This window comes from Cricetulus griseus, chromosome 7 (assembly GCF_003668045.3).
Source record: "Cricetulus griseus strain 17A/GY chromosome 7, alternate assembly CriGri-PICRH-1.0, whole genome shotgun sequence".
NCBI lineage: Eukaryota > Metazoa > Chordata > Mammalia > Rodentia > Cricetidae > Cricetulus > Cricetulus griseus.
In genome coordinates, this window is record NC_048600.1 from 69,583,398 (window position 1) to 69,607,344 (window position 23,947).

Sequence of the window (23,947 nt, forward strand, 5' to 3'; positions counted from 1 at the left end):
CCTGCCTCCATCTCTTCAGTGCTGGTATTGCAGGCATTCACCACCACACCCAGTTTATGCAGTACTGGGAATCAATCAAATCCAGGGCTTTGTGCATGCTGGGCAAACACTCTACCAACTGAGCTACATCCCAGCCCAGGAACTGAATTCTTCATCTGTTAAATTAGTGCTCACAGGAGCACAGGAGCCATGGCTTCCCTGTGTATGAGTGTGTGTGTAAGTGTGTATAAAAGCATAATAGTGTGTTTGCATCTATGCAAACACATATACCCTTGTGTCTGTGGACTGGGGAAATGAAGCGCCTGAGACCAAGACACACACACCATCACCCAGGACGGCAGTTTCTAAGTCATTAATTTTTATTTTGAAAGATTTGTCAAGCTCTTCACGTCTTTGTGAGAGTTTGCATGATTAATGAGAAGCAGCTTTTTCATGAAATGCTTGGAGGTGGTGAACAAATTCTTAGCCTGTGAGATCCGACCATTCCATTGACTTGCAAGTTTCTCTTGGTTAGTAGATGGTTGCCAGCAGGGTGGGGGTGGGGGCATGCTAGAAACTGTATGACAGCCATCTTGACATGACAATCAAACCAATTGCCCAGCTTCACTTTCTCTATGGTACAGCTTTCTTTGTCTTCCTCTTGAGTCTCACTTTCCTAAAACAGCCTCCCAGTGCCCATAATCAGTAGATTAGGAGAATCCTGTGAGATGTTCTGGTCCACCCATAGTCCCATGGCTTGCCAAAATTTGAACCAACAGCCAAACACAGAAAGAAACTGCCTGAAGAGTGGAGGAGATAGTGAGGTCTTGGGCTGCTGGGACTCTGTACATGCGTATCACAGCTCTGGAATATTCTCTCAGTCGTTGGCCTAGGCTACCATGACTATCTGGGTTCTGACTGGTGGACCCTCAGGTCTCAGAGCATCCTTGTCCAGATTTTGTACCCTGTGTCTGCCACTTCCCTTTGCCTATCTCCGAACCACCAGGGGAAGACCCCAAGGAGCCCACACCCCAAAATGAAATCAGCACAGAGTCTGAATGAGAGAGTGTTAGAGTCAAGTGGAAAATAGGAATGAAAGCTAAAGATACCTCATGCTTGTGTGCGGCAAGCTCGTGCAACTCCATTTCCAACACAGCCAGTGAGACACTGGGCAGTGCAGGGGACAAGGGAGCTGTGGATGGGCCATGCCCCAGAGTCGAGTTATGTGGGAAACTGCCATGACTTAGGTTATAGTATCTTTTTTTTTCCTTTTAGCACCGTTAATGTATTCAGTTAGATCTATGTTAGCACCTTATCCCCAGGCAGAACGGCCAACCATCCAAACATTTTAAATGAGGGGGGAGTGGAAGGGGAGACATTGGAGGGAGAGAATTCAGGACTGCAGAAGGAAGTGTGAACTTAGATCACCAGGTCCTTGTTGATGTCCTCTGCAAAGGAAGAAGGGGCAGAGTTAAAATAAGGCTCTGTGACATGAAAGCAGAAGGGGGCTGGTTGGGAAGAGGAGGGGGACAATAGGAGTGGGAGCAGGAGAGGGTAATGAGCCATGAAGATGATCAAAATATACATTGTAGATGTATGAAAATATCATAGTGAAATCCATCAGTGTGTATAATCACTATAGCTAATAAAACAGAGAGGCCTGGTGTCCATCCTAGGATCTGTTGGATTCCCTCCCATCCCAGGACCAGGGGCCAGTGACCTTGATCTCCCTGACTCTAGCCTGTTTCCATCTCTTGAACTAACTGCCAAGTTGTACTTCCTGCTTCCTCTCCCCAGGCAGCCAGTTCCCAAAATAGCACTTATATGGAGTGAGAACTAATGTTTGGCCTTCAGGAAAGATCTTCAGGGCACAAAGACAAAGACAGTAGAGCTGAGTTAAACAGGCAAAGGAAATAGACAGAATAGACAAACACCAGACAGAGCCACCAGAGGGGAAGTCACAACATCCCATCCGTCAGGTACTTCTTTGCCCTGAGCCCCAACACTTACGCTCCTTGATGCCAAAGCAGCCGGCCCACTCATCCAGGGCAATGTACTTGTCGTTGTCTAAGTCACAGGTCTCAAAGAAGCGTGTGGTGCAGTGTTCCATGGGGATGAGAGGAGCACGCAGTGGGGCCAGCTCAGTGTGGGACAGGTACCTGGTAGGGAAGAGTGGGGAAGGGTGTGAGCATGGGAGACTCCAAAGCCTAATATGGGAGGCCAGTGGTAGGAGTCCAGGGCTGGGATCCTGGCTTTACCCACAGTTCTCTACCATGGAACTATAATGGGACCTACAGTGCCACATTACCCCACTCTAAGCTTCAATTTCCTCCTCCATCTGACAAGGTTAGGAATAGGCTATCCCAGTCCTGAGTCTCAATGGCCTCATTGTAAGGGTCATTGGCTGAGGGGTGGGGACATAGAAACAATATATTCAGCACCTCAGTTATGGTAAGTCAAAAATCTAATGAGACCACACTGTAGATTTTCAATGTTCAGATAATGGTATATAGATGCAGGTGCCCAGAAAAGGCTCTAAAGGGAGGCCCATCAATCTTGTAATAGGCGGATTGTAGCTCAGCAGTAGAGCACCTGCCTAGGATTCCCCCATTGAGACTCTACCAGTAAAAGGTTGGGGACACAGCTCAGTGGTAGAGTATTGGACTAAATTCTCTGATAAGGGGCTATGGTGTGAGGTGATTCAATGACAAGAGTTCCTTCCTAGAATTCCTTAGTCAGAGGCTTGCCTAGTACATTCCAGGCCCTGGGTTCTATCCCCAATGCTAAAAATAAGAAATACGTGAACAACAAAAACTTGTGATGGCTCTGACTTGGGGGGTGGGGGGTGGCTGAGCCAGGGCTGGCTGGGCAGTGAGATGGGAAGGGCACAAGATCTTCTTCCATCCTCTATGTGTCATGCAATGAACGACCGCAGTATTGCCCTCTGAGGTCCCTCCCACTAGACTCCAGAGCATGACCTTTTCTTTTCTTTCTTCAGAATCCCAATTAATTGTTTCTATAACACTAATACCCACAAAGGACCTCAGGGGACACCATGACTCCAATGTTCTTCACAGCCTCCTGTTTACAAGAAGCATCACAGAGAATCTGACCTGGCCTGGACCCTCCTCCACTCTCCTGCAAGAAAACAGGCTCAGGCAGCTGCAAGGCCACCTACAACTCTGACCAAGAGGAGATTGGAGCATTTTCCCAGCCATCCAGCCCCAGCAATCCATCTAGAACTTTCTCTAGGCCACTTGGCTCATGGGATCTGGATGTCCCCTAGGACTCTCCCCTTCATACCCCTGTATCATTCAATTGGATCTCAGCCACAGCAAGAGCTTGGGAGAGGAGCAGCTGAGAGCTTCCCAGAGCCTAGGAGAGCCAGGCACTGAGTGGGGGTGGGGGGTGGAGGGGATGGAGGGGGGTGAGGCAGGGGGGAGGAAAGACACGGTCAACCAGCATGGTGGGCAGTGTCCTGGAGCACAGCCGGACACAGAGCTAGCATTGAGTATTTCACAGAGGAGCCTTCCTGGCCTGGTATCTTTCCCAGACATGCCAGCAGGGTGGCCCTGCCTGTGCCCCCTGAGTGACCACCTGTTTCTGACATTCAAAGCAAAGAGCAGGAAGGATCAAATGAGTTGCCTCTTTGGGAGCTAAACAGGGCCTCTTACTCTATTAGCTGCAAAAGGAGGCCAGCAGTGACAGCAGTGTGTGTGTGTGTGTGTGTGTGTGTGTGTGTGTGTGTGTGTGTGTTACACAGTGTTAGCTCAGGTACTGCTCTTTGAACTCCCTGCAGTCTCCTTAATGCTCAGGTCACCACCCAAGTCAGGAAGTTGCAATGGGGAAGCCATTGACTGAAATTTTTAGAAACTTCTGGGACAGGTAGGCTCCATGGAGCTAAACTTCAGGCTGGATCTGGGACAGGGACATTGGGATGGCTTTCCTAGTCTGCTGAAGGACTATGAGCAAGCACATAGGAGGCATGAGCAAGGCTGCTATGCCTTGGCCCTGGGTGGCATTGAAGTCTGTTCCTGAACACTCTCTGTCTGCACACATGGGTCCACTGCCCCTGCCTTCACAGGTATAGGAACCATTCCTTGTACTGATGAATCCTACTTCTGATGTTAGAAGGTCTCAGGGCTTTCTTCCGCCTGAGCCTTCATCTTTCCTCGGGATGCTTGTTCCATCTGCTCTAACCCTAAGTAGACCTTGGAGTTTTGGGCTGAGGAGCAACAAAGGTTGCTGAGGGGCCTTATAGACTCATCTAGTACCCCAACCGAACTCAGTCCAGGCCAGAGCTGAGCCGATGGTCCTGAGAACCCCGAATCTTACCCATCACTGGGGTGCTGATCCAGCTGGCCAAACTGCCAATGGACAGGGAAGATGTACATGTTGTAATTCTTCTCAAAGTCTCGGGCCAGCAGCTCCACAGGGTGGTCTCCAGCCTCCAGGCGCTTCTCATTCTCATGGATCTTCTTCACCTATAGGTGTGGAATCATCAGGTGACCAAGGGTCGAGGCTCCCTCCTATCTGTGACAAGAGGCCACCCAAGGCCATATCCCACAGTGAGAAGAAGAGAGAGGTGCTGGTGGAAGCCAGTAGCTTGTCCATAGATGGGGAGGCCATAGTACCACGTGCCTCATGCCACCACTGCCTAAGGAGGCTTAATAAATTGGGGCTGGGAAATCAAGATGAGGTCTCTTCTATGGGGCTAAATATGCCCACCAAAGAAGGCTTGTTGACTCAGATGGAGAAGGAATAAATAGGGCTATGCTTTGGATCTGTCTGCTACGGACAGTCTCAGAGCCTCCAAAGGCAGCTGGAAGTTTATGTCCTGGAATCCAGGGTGAAAGCACCCTGCAAAGTAGGACGTAGGCCACCTTGGGGCCTGGTTTTAGGAACTGGCCCTAGATCTCTATCATCAGGGTCCAGAGAAATCAATAGCAGGCACACTGGTCCAAGCTGGGAGGAAGCCACTTACCCGCAGCTTCTGCTTCTCAGTGAGGAGGTTGTTGCCCTCATCTCTCTCATACAAGGTGACCAGAACATTTTTGAGCCAGTCACGCATGCGCAGAGGGAACTCAGTCAGCTCAGAATCCAGGCAGGGGGGGATGTCTAGGGCACAGAAGACAAGATTAGTCAACCTGGACCTGCCAGAGGGCAGACATACTACCTGGCTACTCTCTCCTTCTTGTCCTACCGCACAGGCACTTCACTGGGCAACCTTGGCCATGGTATCTCTGTCCCTCTGAGCCAGACCCTTCACAACATGGTAAGCAAAGAAGACTGCATGTGTCCACTTGCCCCTGACCTGATAAGGCACACTACCACCCAGATGCTCTTGCATCTTTCTAGGTGATAGGCAGGGTGTGATCTCAACAATTGGAAGCCAAACCCTAGAAGGTAACAACCTCTACCCATAGGTCCAGCAGTGGGGAGAAGGCTCAAGAATGCACACCACCCAGAAACTCTTTAGAGATCTTAACCCCAGAATGTTACATCTGGAGATTTCATTCAAGCTCTCCTGTCACTGGACTTAGCAGTGGGCAAGAGAAGGCTCTTGCTTGCAGCCAGATTATCAGAACATCAGCCTGCATCCGGTTAGCATGGATACCTGAGGGAATCTGGTGCATGTTCTTCCATAGCTTTGAATCCAAAGAAACACCCTTTTGAGACTAGGACCACTGCCATTCAGAGTGGAAAGCTCCATATGGAGCTGGACTGGGGAGGAGGGTGGCCTTAGAGGCAGCAGCATCCAGTTACTAAGGGCTCCTTAGAACATGCTCAAGCCTCCCCAACTTTCTCCACCCTGTCTTCTCTAAGGCTCTCTAATCTATACCTTCCCTTCCACACCCCAGCCCCATCATTAAGAGCTCAGGGATAACTGTTGGAACATTTGTTTCCTGCCCTCACTTCCTTCAGCTGAAAACCTCAGGCAGGGGAGGGGCCTTCCTTTGTTTGGGTTTGGTTCAGTTTGGCTTGCAGAGCTGGGAATGGGATCTAGGCCGCTGTGCACACTCGACAATCACTCTACCACCTAGCTATAGTTCTGGCCCATGGGGTAGGATGTTCCCTATGTAGAATCCCTTTGTAGAACATGCTGTAGATACACAGCTTATGCTGTCTCACAGGCAGTGAGTGTGTCTTGGGGGAACTCAGATGACAAGGCAACCATAGAGGCAGCAGAATTTGGATCTTGGGGGCTGGAGAGATGGCTCAGTGGTTAAGAGCACTAGCTGCTCTTCCAGGGATCCTGAATTCAATTCCCAGCCACCACATGGTAATCACAACCATCTGTAATGGGATCTGACGGAATATGTAAACAAATACATCTTAAAAAAAAAAAAAAAAAAGGAATTTGTAGCTTGGGTCACTAACAATGGGCCAGTAAGAGCTCCTGACATCCCTCTTCAAAATCCCTAGGCTTCTAGAAAAGGGAGCTAAGGAGTATGATGGAATAGATGTGTGTTCACAGTCATATATGCTTGTGTACATGTGTGGAAGCCAGAGGTCAATCTCAGATATCACACCTCATGAACCATCTGACTTATTTTTTGAAACATGCTCTCTTGGTGGCCTGGAGGGATCCTCCAGGTTCCATCTCCCCAGTCCTGGGAGTCCAAGTGTGTACTACCAAACCTAGCCTTTTTACATAGGTTCTAAGGGTAGAACTTGGTCCTTATGCTTATACAGTGAGCACTCTATCCACTGAGCCATTTCCCCAGATCCAGGCACTCCCTATTTGAAGAGCATTCACATTGAAAGACATTTAAAATATTCTGCGGGCCCAGGGCAAACATTGTTTTGGTATTACTGAGTTGAAGTAGGAAGGATTTAAGTTAGCCTTATGAAGGAACATCTTTGCCTGGCAGTGGTGGCACACACCTTTAATCTCAGTACTTGAGAAGCAGAGGCAGGTGGCTCTCTGTGAGTACGAGGCCAGCCTACTCTACAAAGGAAGTTCCAGGACAGCCAAGGCTACACACAGAAACCCTGCCTTGACAAATCAAAACGAAAAGAAGTAAAAAGAAAGCACATCCTCAATCTTCTCTAAAACATACTCCTATGATGGCTGTCTCTTCCCAGGAGATAAGATGGCCTGAATTCATTTTGTGAATGGGTACACTGTAGCTCAAAGAGGGGATGAAATTTAACCAAGATCACAGAGCTGGCAAGAGTGAGAACACAGAGCTGTCTCCCTGAGAAGGAGGCTGGAAGGTGTGAGGACACTCACATTTGCATGGTCCAATGTAGTCCAGGTGGAGCTTGTGACCCTTCTTGGTGCCCTCCAGGGTGCACTTGGTAGCAAAGAAGTGGCAGGAGGAGTCGAAGGTCTTGTTGTCATTGCTGCACACCTGTTGGTCAAGCACAGGGCAACTCTCCTTCAATCCCAAAGCCCGACCTAGTATCCCTGTCCCTTCCCATTTCAGAGATAAGGACAATGGAACCCAAACAACAAATTGTAACAGCCAAGTTCTCACACACACAGTGAATTAGAGATCAGGGAACAGTAGCCCACTGTGGTGGTTTGAAAGAAAATAACCCACGCAGGCCCATAGGGAGTAGCACTGTTAGGAGGTATAGCCTTGTTGGAGGAAGTGGTCCTTGGGGGCAGGTTTTGAGGTCCCAGATGCTCAAGCCATGCCCTGTGTAACAGTTTCTTCCCTCTGTCTGTGGATCAACATGTAGAACTCTCAGCTCCTTCTTCAGCACCATGTCTGCCTGCACGCCACCATGCTTCCCACTGTGATAATGGACTAACCCTCTGAAACTGTAAGCCAGACCCAATTAAATGTTTTCCTTTATAAGAGTTACTGTGGTCATGGTGTCTCTTCACAGCAATAGAACACTGACTAATACAGTCACTCTAGATCCCACTGTCCCACCATATGAGAGCTATGGGTGATTCTGGAGCAGAAGCACAACTGAGTCAGGGCCAAGACATGAAAGGTTCTTCAAGGACAGCAAAGAGATAGGGCTGTGGAAAAGACATGCATACATGGACAAAAGTACACAGCAAGCCAGGAACCATTATCCTTGTGAAAGACACAATGGGATAGGTGAAATGACTCAGAGGGTAAAGACAGTCAAGCCAGGCATGGTGGCACACACCTTTAATTCCAGTACTCCGGAGGTGGAGGCAGGTGGATCTCTGTGAGGTTAAGCCCAGCCTAGTCTACAAAGCAAGTTCCAGGACAGCCAGGGCTACATAGAGAAACCCTGTGTCAAAAAAACAAAAACAAAAACTTGCCACCAAGCTTACTGAATTGAGTTTGATCCTGGGATCCACTTGGTAGAAGAAAAGAACTGACTCCTAACACACACCCTGACATACACAGATGTGGGCAAACAGACAAACACAAACAAATAAATGAAGGAAGGAAGGAAAGAAAGATGGCAACATAAGGCTGGCCATGGCCTTGGGTCTGGAGCTCAGCTGATGACCATTCCCTAGTTGACAAGGATAGTCACTGGACATGGGCTACTGGCAGCGGATGCTTTAGGCAGAGTGCCCATGCTCCCAGTGGGAATCTAGGATTGGTCCACACTCAGCTATTAGACCAGTCTCTGGAGAGAACATTTTTGCAGTGCTGGACCTGAATAGGTTGCACATGTTAGGTAAGTGTCTATCACTGATTTAAAGCCTTATTCCTTCATTCTTTTATTTATTTTTATTTTTAAATTCATTTTTTGTTTTGTTTTTTTGTTTTTGTTTTTGTTTTTTGAGACAGTCACACTCTGTTTAACAGTCGTGGCTGTCCTGGAACTCACTCTGTAAACCAGGCAGGCCTTGAACTCACAGAGAACCACCACCTGCTTCTACCTCCCAAATGCTGAGACTAAAGGCATGCACCAACATCGCCCAGCTACCTGGCATCCTTTAACAAATGCACAGCAGCTCTCATTCAGGATTCTCTCTCCCTTTTCAGTCATGAGAGGACTAAGACTTAGAGATGCTCAGCACCTTAGCTAAGATCTCACAGCCATCAAGTGATGGAGATGAGGTTAGCAGTCAACCTTCAAGCAGATCCTGGACCCCCATCTATGGGCACAATGCTTTGCTAACTACATTACAGGGCCAGTGAGATGGCTTAACAAGTAAAGGTATCTGTCACCAAGTCTGATGACCTGAGTTGGGATCCTGGACCCCACATGGTAGAAGGAGAAAACAGACCCTAGCAAGTCTTCTGACTTCTATATGCATGATACACACACTCATACACACATTATAAATAAAATGTAAAAAAAAATAACAAAATTATGAACAAGAGTGCATTCCATCTGAGATTATGTAGCACTTAGGGATCATGATCAACACAGAGCCTGGAGCCTGGTGGTACGAGTAAATTCTTTTGAATTCTCATCAGCGGCTAGAAGGGTGGGGCCAAGGAGGTTCTCAACTATGACTCAGCTCCACTTTCCTGTTGTGACTGGTCCTAGGGAGAGGACTTCTGAGAATGGAGCTGCTAGGTTCCCCCATGGCCCCAGATTGTTTAGCACACAGTGCTTTGTAGGAACCAGGTCCCCACTCTTACCTTCTCAAACTCGCCAATGGGAGCAGGGCAGCTGGTGGGGTCCTGGCACACACACATGGGGGTGTTGCTCTCGTCCAGCTCACACACCTTGCCATGTTTGCAGTGGTGATTCTGGCAGGGGTCTGGAGGACAGAACATAGTGTTAGCTCACCAGCATGGCACATCCCCCGACAACACACAGGTGGGGGTTTGGGGTTGACATCTTTTGGCTGTACTGGACTCCCAACAGCAGAGTTTTGGACATCCCCAAACCTCTATGCTCAGCCATAGAGTTGAGGGGAGCAGCTGGCTCAGTCTGGGGATTAGAGACTCAGTTCAAGGTCTGGATCTCAGTCTAGGATTCAGAAGCCTGGGTGCATATGGATCCCCCAATAACCAAACTAGATTCTCAGCTCTCTGATGAGCAACCACATTGCAGCATTTCTGGATCCAAAGCATTTTTTAGAATGACTTGGAAGATTGAGCTGTTGTCATGGATTCCATGAGCTGTAAAGTTCAGTGGAACAGAATCAGGTGTCCACAAAGGAAAAGGAACAATCCAGACCCACAGTAGACAATGGGCCCAGCTAGGACAGGAAACAGTGGCTGGGCATGGAAGAGGAAAAGGAAATGACTCAAGACCCCATGCCTAAGCCCCTGCTTCCCCAGCTCTCTCCAAACATCCTTTACTGTCCCCTCAAGAAAGCTAAAGTGGGTGCTGGGGATTTGAACTTGGGTCTTCCTGCTTGTGCAGCAAGTGATCTTACCCACTGAGCCATTTCCCTGGGGCTTCCAGCTTTGTTAAGATATGGAGGCCCTGGTTCAAAGGATTCAAACCTTGTTTGAATCTCTACTTCCAAAGTCCATGTCCTTGATCCATTATATACAGATGCCTCAGTCAGTGGGCTGAAGCCTGGGCCCTGAGTCACTCCCTCTCTACTTGAGGCATTAGAATTTGCATCCTACAGGCCCTGCTTCCTTGGGCCAAATGGAAATTGAATGAGCCAGTCAGCTTTTTCAGATGGGCTCCTGGGAGGAGCTTGAGTCCGGCTGAGGCCCTGGGGGAATCTTGGTGACCAGATGTGACCATAACCTTTGTGGGAATATGACACCCAACTGTGGAGTTTCCTCTGCCCTTCACAGCTTGGATGCCCTGGCTATAAATAGATATATCCCAGACTCCCCTGGCCATGAGGATTCCCAGCTGTCCCTCCACAGCTACCAGGGCCCCACAATGCATCCCCTTAGTCAGAAAGCTTCCTGTACGCTGTCCTTGGGCCTCCAAGTAGGCAAAGGCAACCCAGATGTGCCAAGTGACAGGGAAGAGACTTACTCTCAGCTATCACCTCCTCCACAGTTTCCTCAGCACCATCTTCAAACTCTCCCATTTCCACCTGGACTGGGTTGGCACCCACCGGTACCTGGCATGGAAGAGAAAGAATGAGGTTGAGGTCCTCACACCACCCCAGACCTGGGAGAGAGTTGCAGAGAAGAAAGAGGGGCCTGCATGAAGCTTCAGAAACCCACAAGAGAGTGTGAGGGACATCCTGGAGAAAAGTGGGCTGGGCCCAGATCACAGTGTAAACAAGAGGGTGGAGAATTTAGGTGGAGCCATATATTTATTATTAGTTTGTTCAATTGACTATTCTGTATTAAATATGTCTAGAATCCTGAAATTCCATTAAGATAAAGCAGAGGCCTCCAAGATGTTAGGACAAAAGGCATACCAAGCCCTCTTTGCCTGCCAGTCCCAACTGTGGTCCCCTTGTTTCACACCAGGGGAGACTGTGGGGAATAAGAGAAAAAATATGAAACCCAAACATTTCTGAATCCTCCCAACCTCGGGGCTCAACTGAAGGTTTGGGGAACAGTCAGGGCTGTCTGGAGATACTCAGGTTAATATCTGTGTTCTGTGTGCACACAAGGAGAGGATGTATGTCCCGTTCCAGTGAAGAGACCCACTGCACTTGTCTGGATGGGCCAAGGAAGGCACCCAGCAGAAGGGGGTCAGAGGTGGGGTCACCACCACCACCACACCACATACGCACCCCTGTCTCCTCTGCCACAGTTTCCTCTGCCACAGTTTCCTCTGCCACTATTTCCTCAGGGGCTTCAGTCTGCTGCTGCAAAGGAAAACAGGATTCAGAGAGTTGGTCAAGGCCAATGCCAGCTTCCTCTCTGAAGTGTCACTGCTGGGAACACAAGGCTGGGGACATTGAGGTCTCAGGCTGGAGAACACAATGCAACTCCATTCGCCCTCATTCCTTCCTTTAAAAAAAATGTCATTACATTTATTTCATTTGTATGTGTGAGTTGTTATGTGCAGGATGGAGTGAGCACCCACGCCACAGTAAGATAACTTGTGGGAGTTGGTTCTCTCTTTCCACCATGTAGGTCCTGGGGATCAAACTCAGTTTGTCATCTCTTTAGCCTCCTCTTCATTTCTTTTTTAAAAAGTATGGTATACTTCATGTATTTGGGTGTCCCCTTGCACTAAGGCTGTGCCAATCTTCTCTGTATCATTCCAATTTTAGTCAGTCTACTGCTGAAACAAGCCTTCATTTCATTGTTTCATTTGGACAGGATATTACTACAGTGTCCAGGCTGGCCTTGAACTTGCCAATTATGTTTTAGCCTTCCATCGGTTGGGATCATGGGCTTGAGCCACCACACTTGGCTTCTATATACTTCCCACCAAACCATCTAGCCCATCCATTATTTTACTGCAGGAGTATTTCTGATAGTCAAGTCTCAATACAACCTGAAAACAAGGGACAGATCGACTCCTTTAATTCACAGATGGGGAAACTGAGACCTGGACAAAATGAACACCCTCTGTGACTTCATTTTATTGTTACTAGAAAATTCCCTCCTGACATTTCAGACTCCAAGAGGAACCATTGGGGGTGACACAAAACTTTGAGGCCCTGATTGGCTGCAATCACTTCCACAATTAAAGGCAACCTCACCAAATCTTCAGTCAAAATCTGCCTGTCTGATGAGTTAGGCCAGAGGCTGCCATCTGCCCCCTAGTGAAACGAGCAGAGAATGCTGGATTGAAAGAAGCTGTTCCTGGCCAGACACAGTGGCACATATAACCTACTATTGGGAATTGGAGGTGAACCATATATAGTAAGACCCTGGAAGCAGTGGGGGCTAGGACCTCACTTGGCCAGACTGGCTCTCTTGGAATGTTTCTTTTTTGTTTCGTCTTACTTTTAATCCAGCACATTCCTTGAAGTTAGAGTCATGGTCATTTCTGGTTCACTCCATGACAACCTCTCGCTGTCCCAGTAAGCCTGCCCAGTGCCTGTCTTACTGTAAGATCTGATTGGGCTGCCGCTTCCCAGGCCTCCAAAAGCCTCCCATGTCATGATCTCTGCCTTCGTCTTCTCTACTCCCCACAATTCAATTGGAGTCAGTTACTTATAATCAAATAGCTTCGTGGACTCAGAAGCCAACCTGTTCCTTTCCCAGGGCCTAGGTCCTTCCCCAGCTTCCTTCCCACCCACAGGCCTTCATCCCTGCTGTTGATGGCCTCAGAGACCAGTTCCTGCTAAAGGGAACCTGGACTACTGTGCAAGCTCTGACCTGTGGGTTACAGAAAGCTCTCTTTTTTGGAACCTTTACCCAAGAGTTCCCTCCCATTATTTCTCCTAACCTTGTTGACTTAAGAAAAAGACTTACATATTTTAAAAAATTCTTTTAGATTTATTTATTTTATTTTATGTGTATGAGTGTGTTGCCTGCATGTATGTCTGTATACCATATGCATGCCTGGTACCCACAAGAGGTCAGAAGAGGCCATCAGAGCCCCTGGTTGTAAGCCGCCACAAGAGAGCTGGGGATTGAACCTAGGTCGTCTGCAAGTGCTGTTAACCACAGCACCATCTCTCTAGCCCCCCCCCCTTTTTTTTTTTAAAGACAGGATCTCATGTAGCCCAGGCTGCCCTCAAACTCACTATATAGCTGAAGATGACCTTAAACTCCGGATCCTCCTACCTTTAGCTCCCAAATGCTAGAATTATAGGTTTGTTCCATAAGGCTGGCTTTATGCGATACTGGGGACTGAACCCAGGGCTTTGTGCATGAATGCTAAGCAAGCACTCTGCCAACTGAGTCACATCCCAGTCCTGCTGTCTCTTCGAGCAACCAGAGCAGGTTCAGAAATTGGAGAAAGTGGAATGAGTTAGGACTCAGACGGCATCTTTGGGTACTTACAGGGGCTGCCAAGGCCCTCCCGGCCAGGCAAAGGAGAAAGAAGATCCAGGCCCTCATGGTGTTGGGAGCCCTGCAGGGAAGAGAGAATATGGGTCAGCAAGAGAGACTTCCTCCTGAGGTCCTGAGAGGTGAAAGGTGACTTTAGATTGGAATGTTAACCAAGACTGTGTTAATGTCTTGGCAGTGAAAAGGAAACCTCATTTATGGCTAAGATGCCTTTAGCCCTCCAACAACCATTGTCCAACTTGTTAATGCAAAAAGCAGACGTGGCCTGGGGCTTCCAAGTGAAACTAACTCTGCAGCTGTGAGTGAATGGAATTGGTTTGTTTGCACCCTGGCTCTTCCCACCCCCAGTTTCCTTCGGTTGAGGACAAAGGCAGAGAGTTTTCTATTTATGGTCATGAGATGAAGTCTCCATTTTAAGTACACTGATTTCAGGTTTTGAACAAAGATGACAGGCTAAAAGGTCAAGTTTGGGCTCTTTGATCCCTCTTGTTTTAAGACTCTTCCCCTTATTCCTCAAGCTCTTCCTCCTTCACTCCTCCCTCCTCTCCCCCTCCCTTTACTCCTCTTCCCCTCCACACTCCCTCCTCTGCAATGGGAGAAGTCAACGGGAATCAGAGACAATGAGATACACTTGAAAACAAAGCCCAATGCTCTGGGGTGGTAGAAACCTGAGGTCGCATTTTGTCCTCTCTGTCCAGAGGAACAGCGTTCTTTGAATCCTCCAGGGAAATCACCCAGCTGTGTCCCTGTGTTAAGCTAAGATCTGGAAAGTCCCCCTGGTCACTGCTGTGACACAGTTTTCTAGATGCTAAACTCTGAACTCTCACACTCAAGCCTAGAAGGGACCTTGGAGCAGACTTCAGCTGATGACTCAGGGACCTGTGATGGGGACACTTGACTCCTTGAGCTAACCAGATGGACTTCTGTTACCAAATGGTTCTAGAAAGTTCTTCCTAAATCTACTCCCTCAAGCTTGTGGTTTATTCTGTCTCTTTCTACAGATACACAAAGCAAAGCGTGCTCCCTCTGCCCCTTAAGGGCTTCCAAGGGAACAATAGCAATATCTTCCTTATCTGATTACCCAAGAGTTCCCATCAGCCTCATCAATCCTAGCTTCTTCTAAGACATTTTCAATTGATAAAGCTAGGTGCTGGGAGATGCCTTGGCAACATGGGCAGAGCTACTAAGCTTGGAGTCAATGCCCAGGGTTCTCAACCTCGATATTGTCTCTATGTATGGGTTAAATTCTTTGTTCTTTCTAAACCTTGGCTCCCTGTTTGTCAACAGGGTTAGAGGAGGTAAACTTCGAGATGATGGATGCAGTCTTTAAAATGCTTATAGTAATGGAAGGTTGGGAGTATAGCAGAGGAGCAGAACATATGCTTAGCTTTCAGTCCTTGACACCAAACAAACACAAGGAAAGCTGGTCTTGGCATAGCCCCTCCTCCGGTTTCCACCTTCTTCCCTTGGGTAATAGTATTTGGGGGGAAAAAAAGTCCAGATTCCCAAATACCTTTGAATTGAGGGTGTAGCACTATAGTATAGTGCTTGGCTAGCATGCACAAGACCCTGAACTCAATCTACAGCACCACAGTACTATTCAGAGTAGCAGAACAGTCAGAGGAGGAATAGATCATAATAGTCCAGTGCTAGCTAAAGCTGGAAAAGGCCTCACCCCCTACTTCATGGTATGGGCATGAAGTAAAACTATAAAGAAGTCAATGAATTGATTTGGAAGCTTGTTATTGCTTCAGGACAGCTCTGCCTGACAGAAGGGTCTAGCCTTCCTTTTCTAGTCAGCTTCTGGAACATTCTTTCCCCTCTCACAGTTGTTCACTTGTTTTCCTTCTTGAGTCTCCATTTGGAAAACATGGGTTCAGCATCCCCTGCGTGTGGCTTTGGGCAGATGGAACAGGAGAGAGGGCATCAATGAAGGACTTGTCTGAGGTTGTTTGAAATGGAAAGATCAAAGTGGGGCTGGCAGCTAGAGCCCACACGTCACCCAGTCCAAGCTTCAATAGCAGAGAAGTCAAATCACTGAAGAGGTAGCCAGGCTAAGACCAGACACATGAAAACTTTCGGGTTAGAGAGTTAGAGAGCCATTCCTGAGTCTGGGTGCCTTGTCTGCGCAGGAGAAGGAGTGGATCTTGGAACCCCAAGACTGCCCTGCCTCCATCATCCTGCACCCTTGTTCTGCCCTGTTTCAGGACCTAAGTCCTGGAGTGGTTCATGGCCTTAAGCCCGGAGGCTGTGTGAGGGTGGGGAGAAAACTGACATAAAAACTCTTACATCTTAGTTCTGCCTGGTGCTGCTTCCCCAACCTGATTCCTTTTCCTGTAGATGTTAGGGTAAGCAGATGGGGCACCCATTGCCTATCCTGGATGAAGAGCTGCATTCCCTGCTTGCCCATGAGACACATCTCTGAGGTTCTATAATATAGCTCTGACCCAAGAGGCTGGGGTACACCCTTCAAAGATAGCTGGAGGCACAATAGTCACCCAGCCAGGTCAGAGCACAGGGTTAAGACACTGTAGTCGGTACGAGGCAGCCATGACCTTCCACACTCAAACCTAGGTCCAAGCATGCTGGGAACATACAAATAGCTTCAGAGTCTTCACAAGCCAGCTTTCCGAGGATGGCCTGAGGCAGGTCTTTCTGCCTAATAGTACAGAGGAGAAGAATGAGGTCTAGATCCAAGGCCTAGCACATGAGTGACAAGTATCAGCATGGTCTCTCAACTGTGTGATGTTTCCCTTGGCAGCCACCTGCTCCTGGGATGGTCATCAGGATGGTGCCCACTTGAGCCAAACTGGCCTGAGATGTAGGCAGGAAAAATGCCCTGGGCAGGGGAGGAAGTGGAGGTGTATTACCCTTGGCTTGGTGACCACCAAATGCAGACACCCCTGGATGGCACCCTGGCACCCCCTCCCCCTCTTCCGTACATTGAGTCCCTTTCTTCTGCCTTTATTTGTTCTGGAGAGAGCCGACCACTCAGTCTGGGCTGCCAGCAGGACCTGAAGCAGAGGTCACTTGTCTAGCTCTGTGGATGGAAGAGTTGAGATGGAAAAGTACAGCCAGCCCCCAGCTCACTTTCCTTCAAACCTGACGGGGGATCCTGGGAGCTCCCTGTGGACATGGAGATGTCACCGAGTATAAATGCCCAGAGGCAATCTTAAAACTGTGGGCCTTTAGACAGTGTGGCTCAGAACCACAGACTCAGAAAACTTCCTAAGGGCTAGGCAGGCCTTGAACTTGGTCTGTAGCCAAAGATGGTCTCAAATGCCAGATCCTCCCACCTCCACCTCCCAAATGCTGGGATTACCACCCTGAATCACCACACCCAGTTTGGTTGCTTTGGGGTTTTTGGTGTGAGGGGCTGTTTTGTTTTTTGAGACAAGGTCGCACTATGTAGCCAAAGCTGGCCTCAAATTTGTGATCTTCCTGCCTCTGCTTCCTGAGTGTTGGGCACCACCAGGCCAGGCTCCAGGGGTTCCTGAACCTTGAAATGCTGCCAGTGTGAAGGTCTTGTTGAGAAAGCATGCTCCAGAAGAACCCAGGGCCTTTGCTGGACCATGTGACTATGTCCATGCATGAAATTAAAAACAAACAAAAACAGGGATTTGGGGAGGGGGAGTTCAGTTGATAAAGTGCTTGCTATGGCAAGCATGGGGACCTGAGTTCAGATCCCCAGTTTTCATGTAAACGCCGGGCATGGCAGCACATGCCTGTAACCCCAGCACTAGGGAGAGGCAGAAACAGGAGGAATCTGGGGCTTGCTGATCAGCCAGGCCGGCTGAATCAGCAAGATAAAGGCCCGTGTGAGACCCTGTCTCAAAAACAAAGTGGACAGAGCTGAGGAACAACAGCTGAGGCTGACCTCTGGCTTGCACAAGCACATATAGACAAGTGCAGGTACACCCATCCACACATCCACACATCCACACATCCACACATCCACACATCCACACATCCACACATCCACACAGAGAGGGGACACAGAGAGAGAGGGAGAGACGGGGGTTGGGGGGGAGAGAGAAAGAGAGAGATAGGCGTGAAATATTGGGGTCTGAGGGCACTGCATACTCCAACACCCTAAGCCACCTTGAAATAACTGTAGGTTCCCCTAGAAACATCCAGGCACCCTTGGGCAAGGAAGCCCCTAAGGTCTTTGTCTGTTCTGCATTCCTGAGTTAGCTCAGAAGATTTTGGAGTGCTCCCTCTCACTTGCACCAGATTCCTTGTTTTTATTTCTATTTCTTGTTAGAAGGGATGAAGCTATGGGAAGCAGTTAGGGCATTACAGATGTTAAAACCTAGAATTGGTTCTGGCAGCTCAGAGGAGGCTCCAGAGTTTGTGGCTGGACACAGCCCTGCTGAAATTCCACAGTCTCCTAAAATGCCACGTTTCACTTTGTCTAGACCAGGCTGGAGGAGTTCCTGCTGCCTCTGCACCCTCCAGACCATGTGACTGGATCCTGCTGGCAGCCCAGGCCAAGTTTTCAATTCTCTCCAGAACAAATAAAGGCAAAAGGAAGGGACTCAATGTACAGCCATCCCTGTTGCATCAGGGGTGACCACAAATGGAGGGGATAAGAAACATCAAAGTATCCAAGATGTAACATCTGGAAAGGACTAAGGGATTCCAAAGGCAGTAGATAAGTAGCATACCAATCTCCCCATACTCTTCCTGTGTATGTGGCAGACATTACTAATCAATCATATAATCTTTTCCCCTTCAAGTCTGGAGTGGCTTGAGAGTTTTGATAGCCACTACTAGTAGCTTGCCACTGTGGGCCACATGATAGTTCTTTATCATGCCTCTACTTTTAGACAAAAAACTCATGGCTTACAGAGAGAAAATAATTCACTCAAATTCCTAGGGCAAGGTGGTTTCTGAGGCAAAAATTCAGAACTATCTAAACTTTTTTGTGATTGTTTTGTTCCACTGAAGTCTGAGATCCTAGTGCCACAATTAGTACAAATGATCCAAAGAGATCCTTTAACCCAGGATTTTATGTCCAGTTCCTGGAAGGACCAAGTCACTATCTCTGCTCATGGCTTCCCTAGTAGATATCTCTGGACTGGCAGGCAAAAGCAGAGTTTTGCCCAACACATCTCTGTCCAAGGCAGTGGCTGTTCTTTAAAAATGCTTCTGTTAAGTCATCATTTGCTGGCCCTGGCCCTGATCCTATGCAATACAGATGTCCCTGGAGTCACAGGAGAGGTGGAGGGAGCAGGGATCCACACACTACACTATAGGGGAAAGGTAGCTTCCTCGATCCCCAGGGATGGCTGGAAGCTGGTGCCAGCCTCCCCTTCTGTCTAAGTTAAAGGCCAAGGAGAGACCAGTGGAAAGCAACTAAGAAACCACTTATAAGCCACGTTTGCTGGGCCTTGGGCCTAATGACCAAGTCAGGTGGGCTGGGGCAGGCCACTGTTGGCCAACAAAAGGAGGGAAGAATTGCTGTTAATTATGTATTATGCATGATTTAGGGTCTACCAAGTACAGTCAGTTCCAAACTGGCCAGAATCTGACAAGGTTCCAAAGATCTGGAGGCTGGACTCAGCCACCAACCTGTTGTATAATCTCAAGTGAATTACTTTTCCTTTCTGAGTTTCAACTTTTGTATCTTAGAAATAAAGGGGGCACTCGTGTGCCTCTGTGTGTGTGTGTGTGTGTGTGTGTGTGTGTGTGTGTGTGTGTGTCTATCACTCAGGGAGAAGAATGTGAGGGTATGGCTGCATTCTGCACTTATTTTTAGCCATTAAAGTCAGTATCTACATATTTAAACTCTGTGCCCCATATGTTTACCTGTTTATCTCCCCAGACTCATCCACCAGCCCAGAAGGCCTCAATAGGCAAACATTCTTTGCTTCACAGCCTCTGCTATTTAAAGCTTCTTCTTCTTTTTTCTTTCTTTCTTTCTTTTTTTTTTTTTTTTATTCTTCAAGACAGAGTTCTCTGTGTAGTCCTAGCTGTCCTGGAACTCGCTCTGTAGACCAAGCTGGCCTCAAACTCAGAGATCCACTTGCCTCTGCCTTCAGAGGCAGGTGCCACCACCACCTGGGTAAAGCTTATTTTCAACATGGGAAGTTGCAGTTGGAAATGAAAAGCCCAGCTGTGCACTGGGCTGCAGAGCCCACAGCTGGATGAGGATCTACACAGAGAGGGTGCCACCAAAGCCTTCTTTCCTGTTCCTCTTCTAAGACAAGAAAGAAGGCTGCTATTAAACATGCAGGGTGCTGCTCCTTCCAAGGCAATCAGGACCTGGGACTAGGTTCAGGGGATATGGAGCTCAGATCATCCCTGCCTGACAGATTGGAAAACTGAGGCTAAGACAGGTAGCATCTTTCCCAATGTTACCATTGAATATAACCCATGCCTCTGATCAATACCTGCCCTTTCTTTTCTTCTCTTTCTTTCTTCCTTCCTTTCTTTCCTGTATGCAATGTGTACATGTATGGTGTGTGTGTGTGTGTAGGTCAGAGGTCAGTGTCTTCTTCAATTGTTCTTCTCCTTTTGTTTTGTTGAGACAGGCTCTCTCTACGAAACCCTGACTAGCATGGAACTCACTTATATAGACTAGGCTGGCCACTACACAGAGATCCTGCCTCTACCTCCTTAGTGCTGAGATTAAAGACTTGTGCCACCATGCCCACCTATTTATTTATTTATTTATTTATTTATTTATTTATTTATTTATTTATTGAGTCAGGGTCTCTCACTATCCCGAAGCTAATGAGCCAGCTGCGCAGGCTGGCTGGCCAGTGAGCCCTAGGAATCTGCTTGTCTCTGCCTCCCCAGTGTTGGGATTACAGACAGGCATCCACCACACCTGGCTCCCCATGTGGGGGCTGAGGATCAACACTCAGGTCCTCAGGCTTACCCAGCAAGCACTTCAGACTGAGTCCTGGTCCCAGCCCAGATCGCCAGACTTTCGGTAGTGGAGGGCTCACTGCTCTTGGGAAATTGACAAGACGACCCCCAAATTGAAATTAATTTAAACAATGTATTAAATATTCCTGTCAGCGCTATTACTAAGATGTCTCTGGACCCCAAATGTTGGAACTAACAGAAGAAACCACGCTTTGAATAAGCCTATCTGTGGTTAAAAAAAATCTGTCGGCTAGGAGCTAGTGAGATGTGTGGAGCGCTTCCCAGCGCGTGCATTATCCCCTTCCATCTAGCACCCTCTCCTAGGGACTGCGGTTACTGCAGGGAGGAAGTCAGAGCTCAGGAAGAAGACAGATTAGCTCAAGGTCAAACAACACCTCTAAGCACAGACCCGAACCCCGTGTCCTGCAAAGGGCCGCTCTAGAGGCGTATCATGGTTCTGGGGGCCCTGGAACGTGGGAGATGGGGACAGGGCCAGGAATCTGCTGTCGTCCTTGATTTGGGGCGGGGATAGGGTGGGGTGGTTGTGGCGTGGGGGACTGGAACATGACGGCCCCTGAACGTTCCCAGAGTCCCCTCCCATCCAGTAGGCATAGACCCTAGGGGGAAAAAAAGGTTACCGTGGCAACTCGCATTCCTCTCCCAATGAGTCACCGGGGAGAAGAGCCTCTTGGTGGGTGGGGCTTGGAGAAAGTTTCAAAAGCTGACTCCTTCTCAGAGCTGTCCCCTCCTCCCTTCCCTCCCACCCTTCCCCATCCCCCCAGTGCCGCCCTGTCGATGTGGCAGCTGATGGCTGAGTTAACTCTCTCCTCTCCCAACCACTCCTTTCTGGCTTACTCCTAAGCAAATTCAAATTTGTTTCAATTCTCCGCATCACACCCTTTCGCTATTCTGGGGGTCTGGTATCTGTTTGAGTAAATCTTAAGCCTGAAAGCTGTGGACACCCATCATCTCTTACACACACACACACACACACACTTGCACATTCGCACACATCACTACAGTATACACACATTTTTCAGGAACTTCCAGAGACTCCCTGAAGCTATTCAAAGTCCAGTTGACAGGCTCAATTGGTGATCTGGCTTGGAAATTCTTACAGAAATTCAGGTACTCCAAGGACTAACCCTCTCCCTTATGACAGGAAGGCTAAATCCAAGGGAGATGCCTTTGGGAGATCGTCCACAAACTGCCTAAAGTTTGCCACTCCATGTAGGGTCTGCATCTCACTTCACTAGCTGCACGGATCGTTCAAGAAACTTAACCAAGAGAACCGCCAGTGGAGACACTTTCTCCCCTGCAGGTATGCTTCCCTAGGGAAGATGCCTGATGCTTGTTCCCTTTAGGTGAGACTTATCTCAGTCACCTTGGGTGTCGCACACAGAAAGTAGTTCACAGAACATCTCGGAGCAGACAAGCATCCCACAGACTGCTGGTCCAAGTCTTGGGATGGTTCTGCAGTGAGGTCTAAAAGGTGTCCTGGAGCCCAAATCCCCGCATGTCCCTCCTCCAATCACCTCACTCCCTGTGTCTGGGTTGTATCAATTGTTGATTTTCTCAGATGTCTAGATACAGTAAGAGCAACTGTTGGTGGGTTCCTGTGATAACCAGCTCTCAGAATTAGGATGGGAACAATGGCAATCCCAGGCTGATAGAGACAATAGCATTGCAGGCTGACTGACGCCACTGGGTGATGTGGGGGTGGACAGAGACTCGAGGGACCTGAGCTTCCCCAGAGGAACTGATTGAAGGGAATGGCTCTCCTTTGCTATTCACGGATGGGATTATCCTTCTTGCAAAGTCCCATTTGGACAACCGTGCTCTGACCCAGAACTAGCTGTCTGTTCTCCTGGAATAGAAAGCCAGTACCAGCAGGATGCCAGCCAGAATCTTTCCGGGTTGGCAATTATGATGGGCAAATGAGGATCAGATTCCCAGAAAAGGAGACAGCTGCCACCGAGGGTGACAGAAGACAGAGCAGCAGCCTCTGCCACGGGAGAACACACAGAGAGAAAGTGCTATTGCTACAGAGACAGCAAATTCTCCCGTGAGTGAGCAACAGGCTTCCCGCCTGTGTCCTGAAGGGAAGCCTCCTTTCAGCTTACCTCCTAGCCCACCGCTACCCCCACTACAGGCTAGTTGTGGGTGAAAGGGCAGAGGGACTAATGCAGCTTACAGAAGGACAGGGGCTGGCAGGGTGGTGCATACCTCGGCGCAGGCAGGCAGGCAGGCAGGCGGCAGAACAGTTCTGGCAGTCTGAAGTGCTGCAGGAATGTGGAGGGGTTTAGAGGCAAGCAGCAGGAAGCCACTTGGAGCTCTGGGCAGGGTCTGTCTCACCCTCCGCCTCCACCCAGAGGCCCTCCTCCTCTTCTGTCTCCTCCTTCCCCTGGCCTGCCTCCCCCTTCTCCCCAGAACCAAAGCTAACAACTGTCTTTTCTTTCTCCCTTCCTTGCCTTGTGGCAGGCTGTGCTACCCAGACACCCTGGCCCAACCTGCCTCATCTGTTCTGGGGCTGCTGCCTAAACAGACATGAGGGTCAGGGCTGGAACAGCCTCAAGAGTCACCTAAGAACAGCCATAGTGTTGTTCAGAGCGAGGCCAGCTGAGGTCCTAGGCCTAAAGTGTCCAAGGCATTACCCAAGAGTCTCAGAGGAACAGCTAAAACCAGCTTTATAGCCAGCTAGTGAACTTGACTGAACCCTCCTGTGGACTTAGGCGATGTGGAGAAGGGCAGACCATTTGGAGGAGTGGGGGAGTTGTGACAAAAACAAGCAGAGAATTTTCTCAGTTCCAATAACACAATCTGCCACTGGTGACATTGGCGGCATCATCCTTGATGATGAGGTGAGGTCTTGGTCTAAAAAGTCCCCTCTAGCTCTCATGGCACCAACCACAGATAAATAAGGGATTGGAACTTAGCTGGGGAGCTGTCATCATCGGTACCTGATAAACATAGAGAGCAATAATATTGATAGATCAGAAACAATAGCCAGGGTTGGTGGGGAACCCATTGTTGACATAGTAGGCCTTCCATTCAGGTGTTGTTTTGAACAAGGTCTCAAGTAGACTAGGCTGACCATTTACTCACCATGTAGCTGAGGATAATTGTGAACTTCTGATCTCCCTACCTCTACTTCCTGGATTACAGATGTGTACCATCATGACTAGTTTATATGGTGTTGGAGATTGAATCCAGGGATTAAAGCATGCTACCAATTAAGCTACATTTCCAGCTTGACTTAGATGCTGCTAAGAGACTATTTTAATAACAAGGGCACGGACTCATGCAGGGCAAACAGCTTCTACACAATACCTGACCAGAAGTGGTCC

At 48.6% G+C, this 23,947-nt stretch overlaps 1 protein-coding gene and 1 non-coding gene across 3 annotated transcripts; both read right to left on the reverse strand.

Annotated features, from left to right (window-relative positions):
- Positions 1-336: 336 nt before the first annotated feature.
- Positions 337-22,976, reverse strand: Sparc (secreted protein acidic and cysteine rich). Of its 2 annotated transcripts, none has more exons than XM_027427454.2 (10): positions 22,827-22,976; positions 13,719-13,788; positions 11,546-11,617; positions 10,831-10,918; positions 9,519-9,640; positions 7,217-7,337; positions 4,964-5,097; positions 4,315-4,463; positions 1,990-2,138; positions 337-1,427 (listed from the first exon to the last, which is right to left on the reverse strand). In XM_027427454.2, exons 2-10 carry the CDS (start codon positions 13,773-13,775, stop codon positions 1,399-1,401), a joined length of 921 nt encoding a protein of 306 aa, XP_027283255.1. In that variant the 5' UTR covers positions 13,776-13,788; positions 22,827-22,976; the 3' UTR covers positions 337-1,398. The 2 variants fall into 2 exon arrangements, with proteins under 2 accessions (XP_027283255.1, XP_027283254.1); XM_027427453.2 differs by having other exon boundaries at positions 11,546-11,620.
- LOC113836871 lies at positions 11,950-12,052 on the reverse strand. The gene has a single exon (XR_003487393.1). It is a non-coding gene; the product is annotated as a U6 spliceosomal RNA (small nuclear RNA).
- Positions 22,977-23,947: the final 971 nt, after the last annotated feature.

Excerpts from the sequence above, each read along its gene's own strand:
- Sparc (XM_027427453.2), bottom strand. The coding sequence starts at position 13,775 with ATGAGGGCCTGGATCTTCTTTCTCCTTTGCCTGGCCGGGAGGGCCTTG. Across the intron at positions 5,098-7,216 it reads CTACATTGGACCATGCAAAT|ACATCCCCCCCTGCCTGGAT; the intron begins GTGAGTGTCCTC and ends TCTGTGCCCTAG. Across the intron at positions 1,428-1,989 it reads CTGCTTTGGCATCAAGGAGC|AGGACATCAACAAGGACCTG; the intron begins GTAAGTGTTGGG and ends CTTCCTTTGCAG.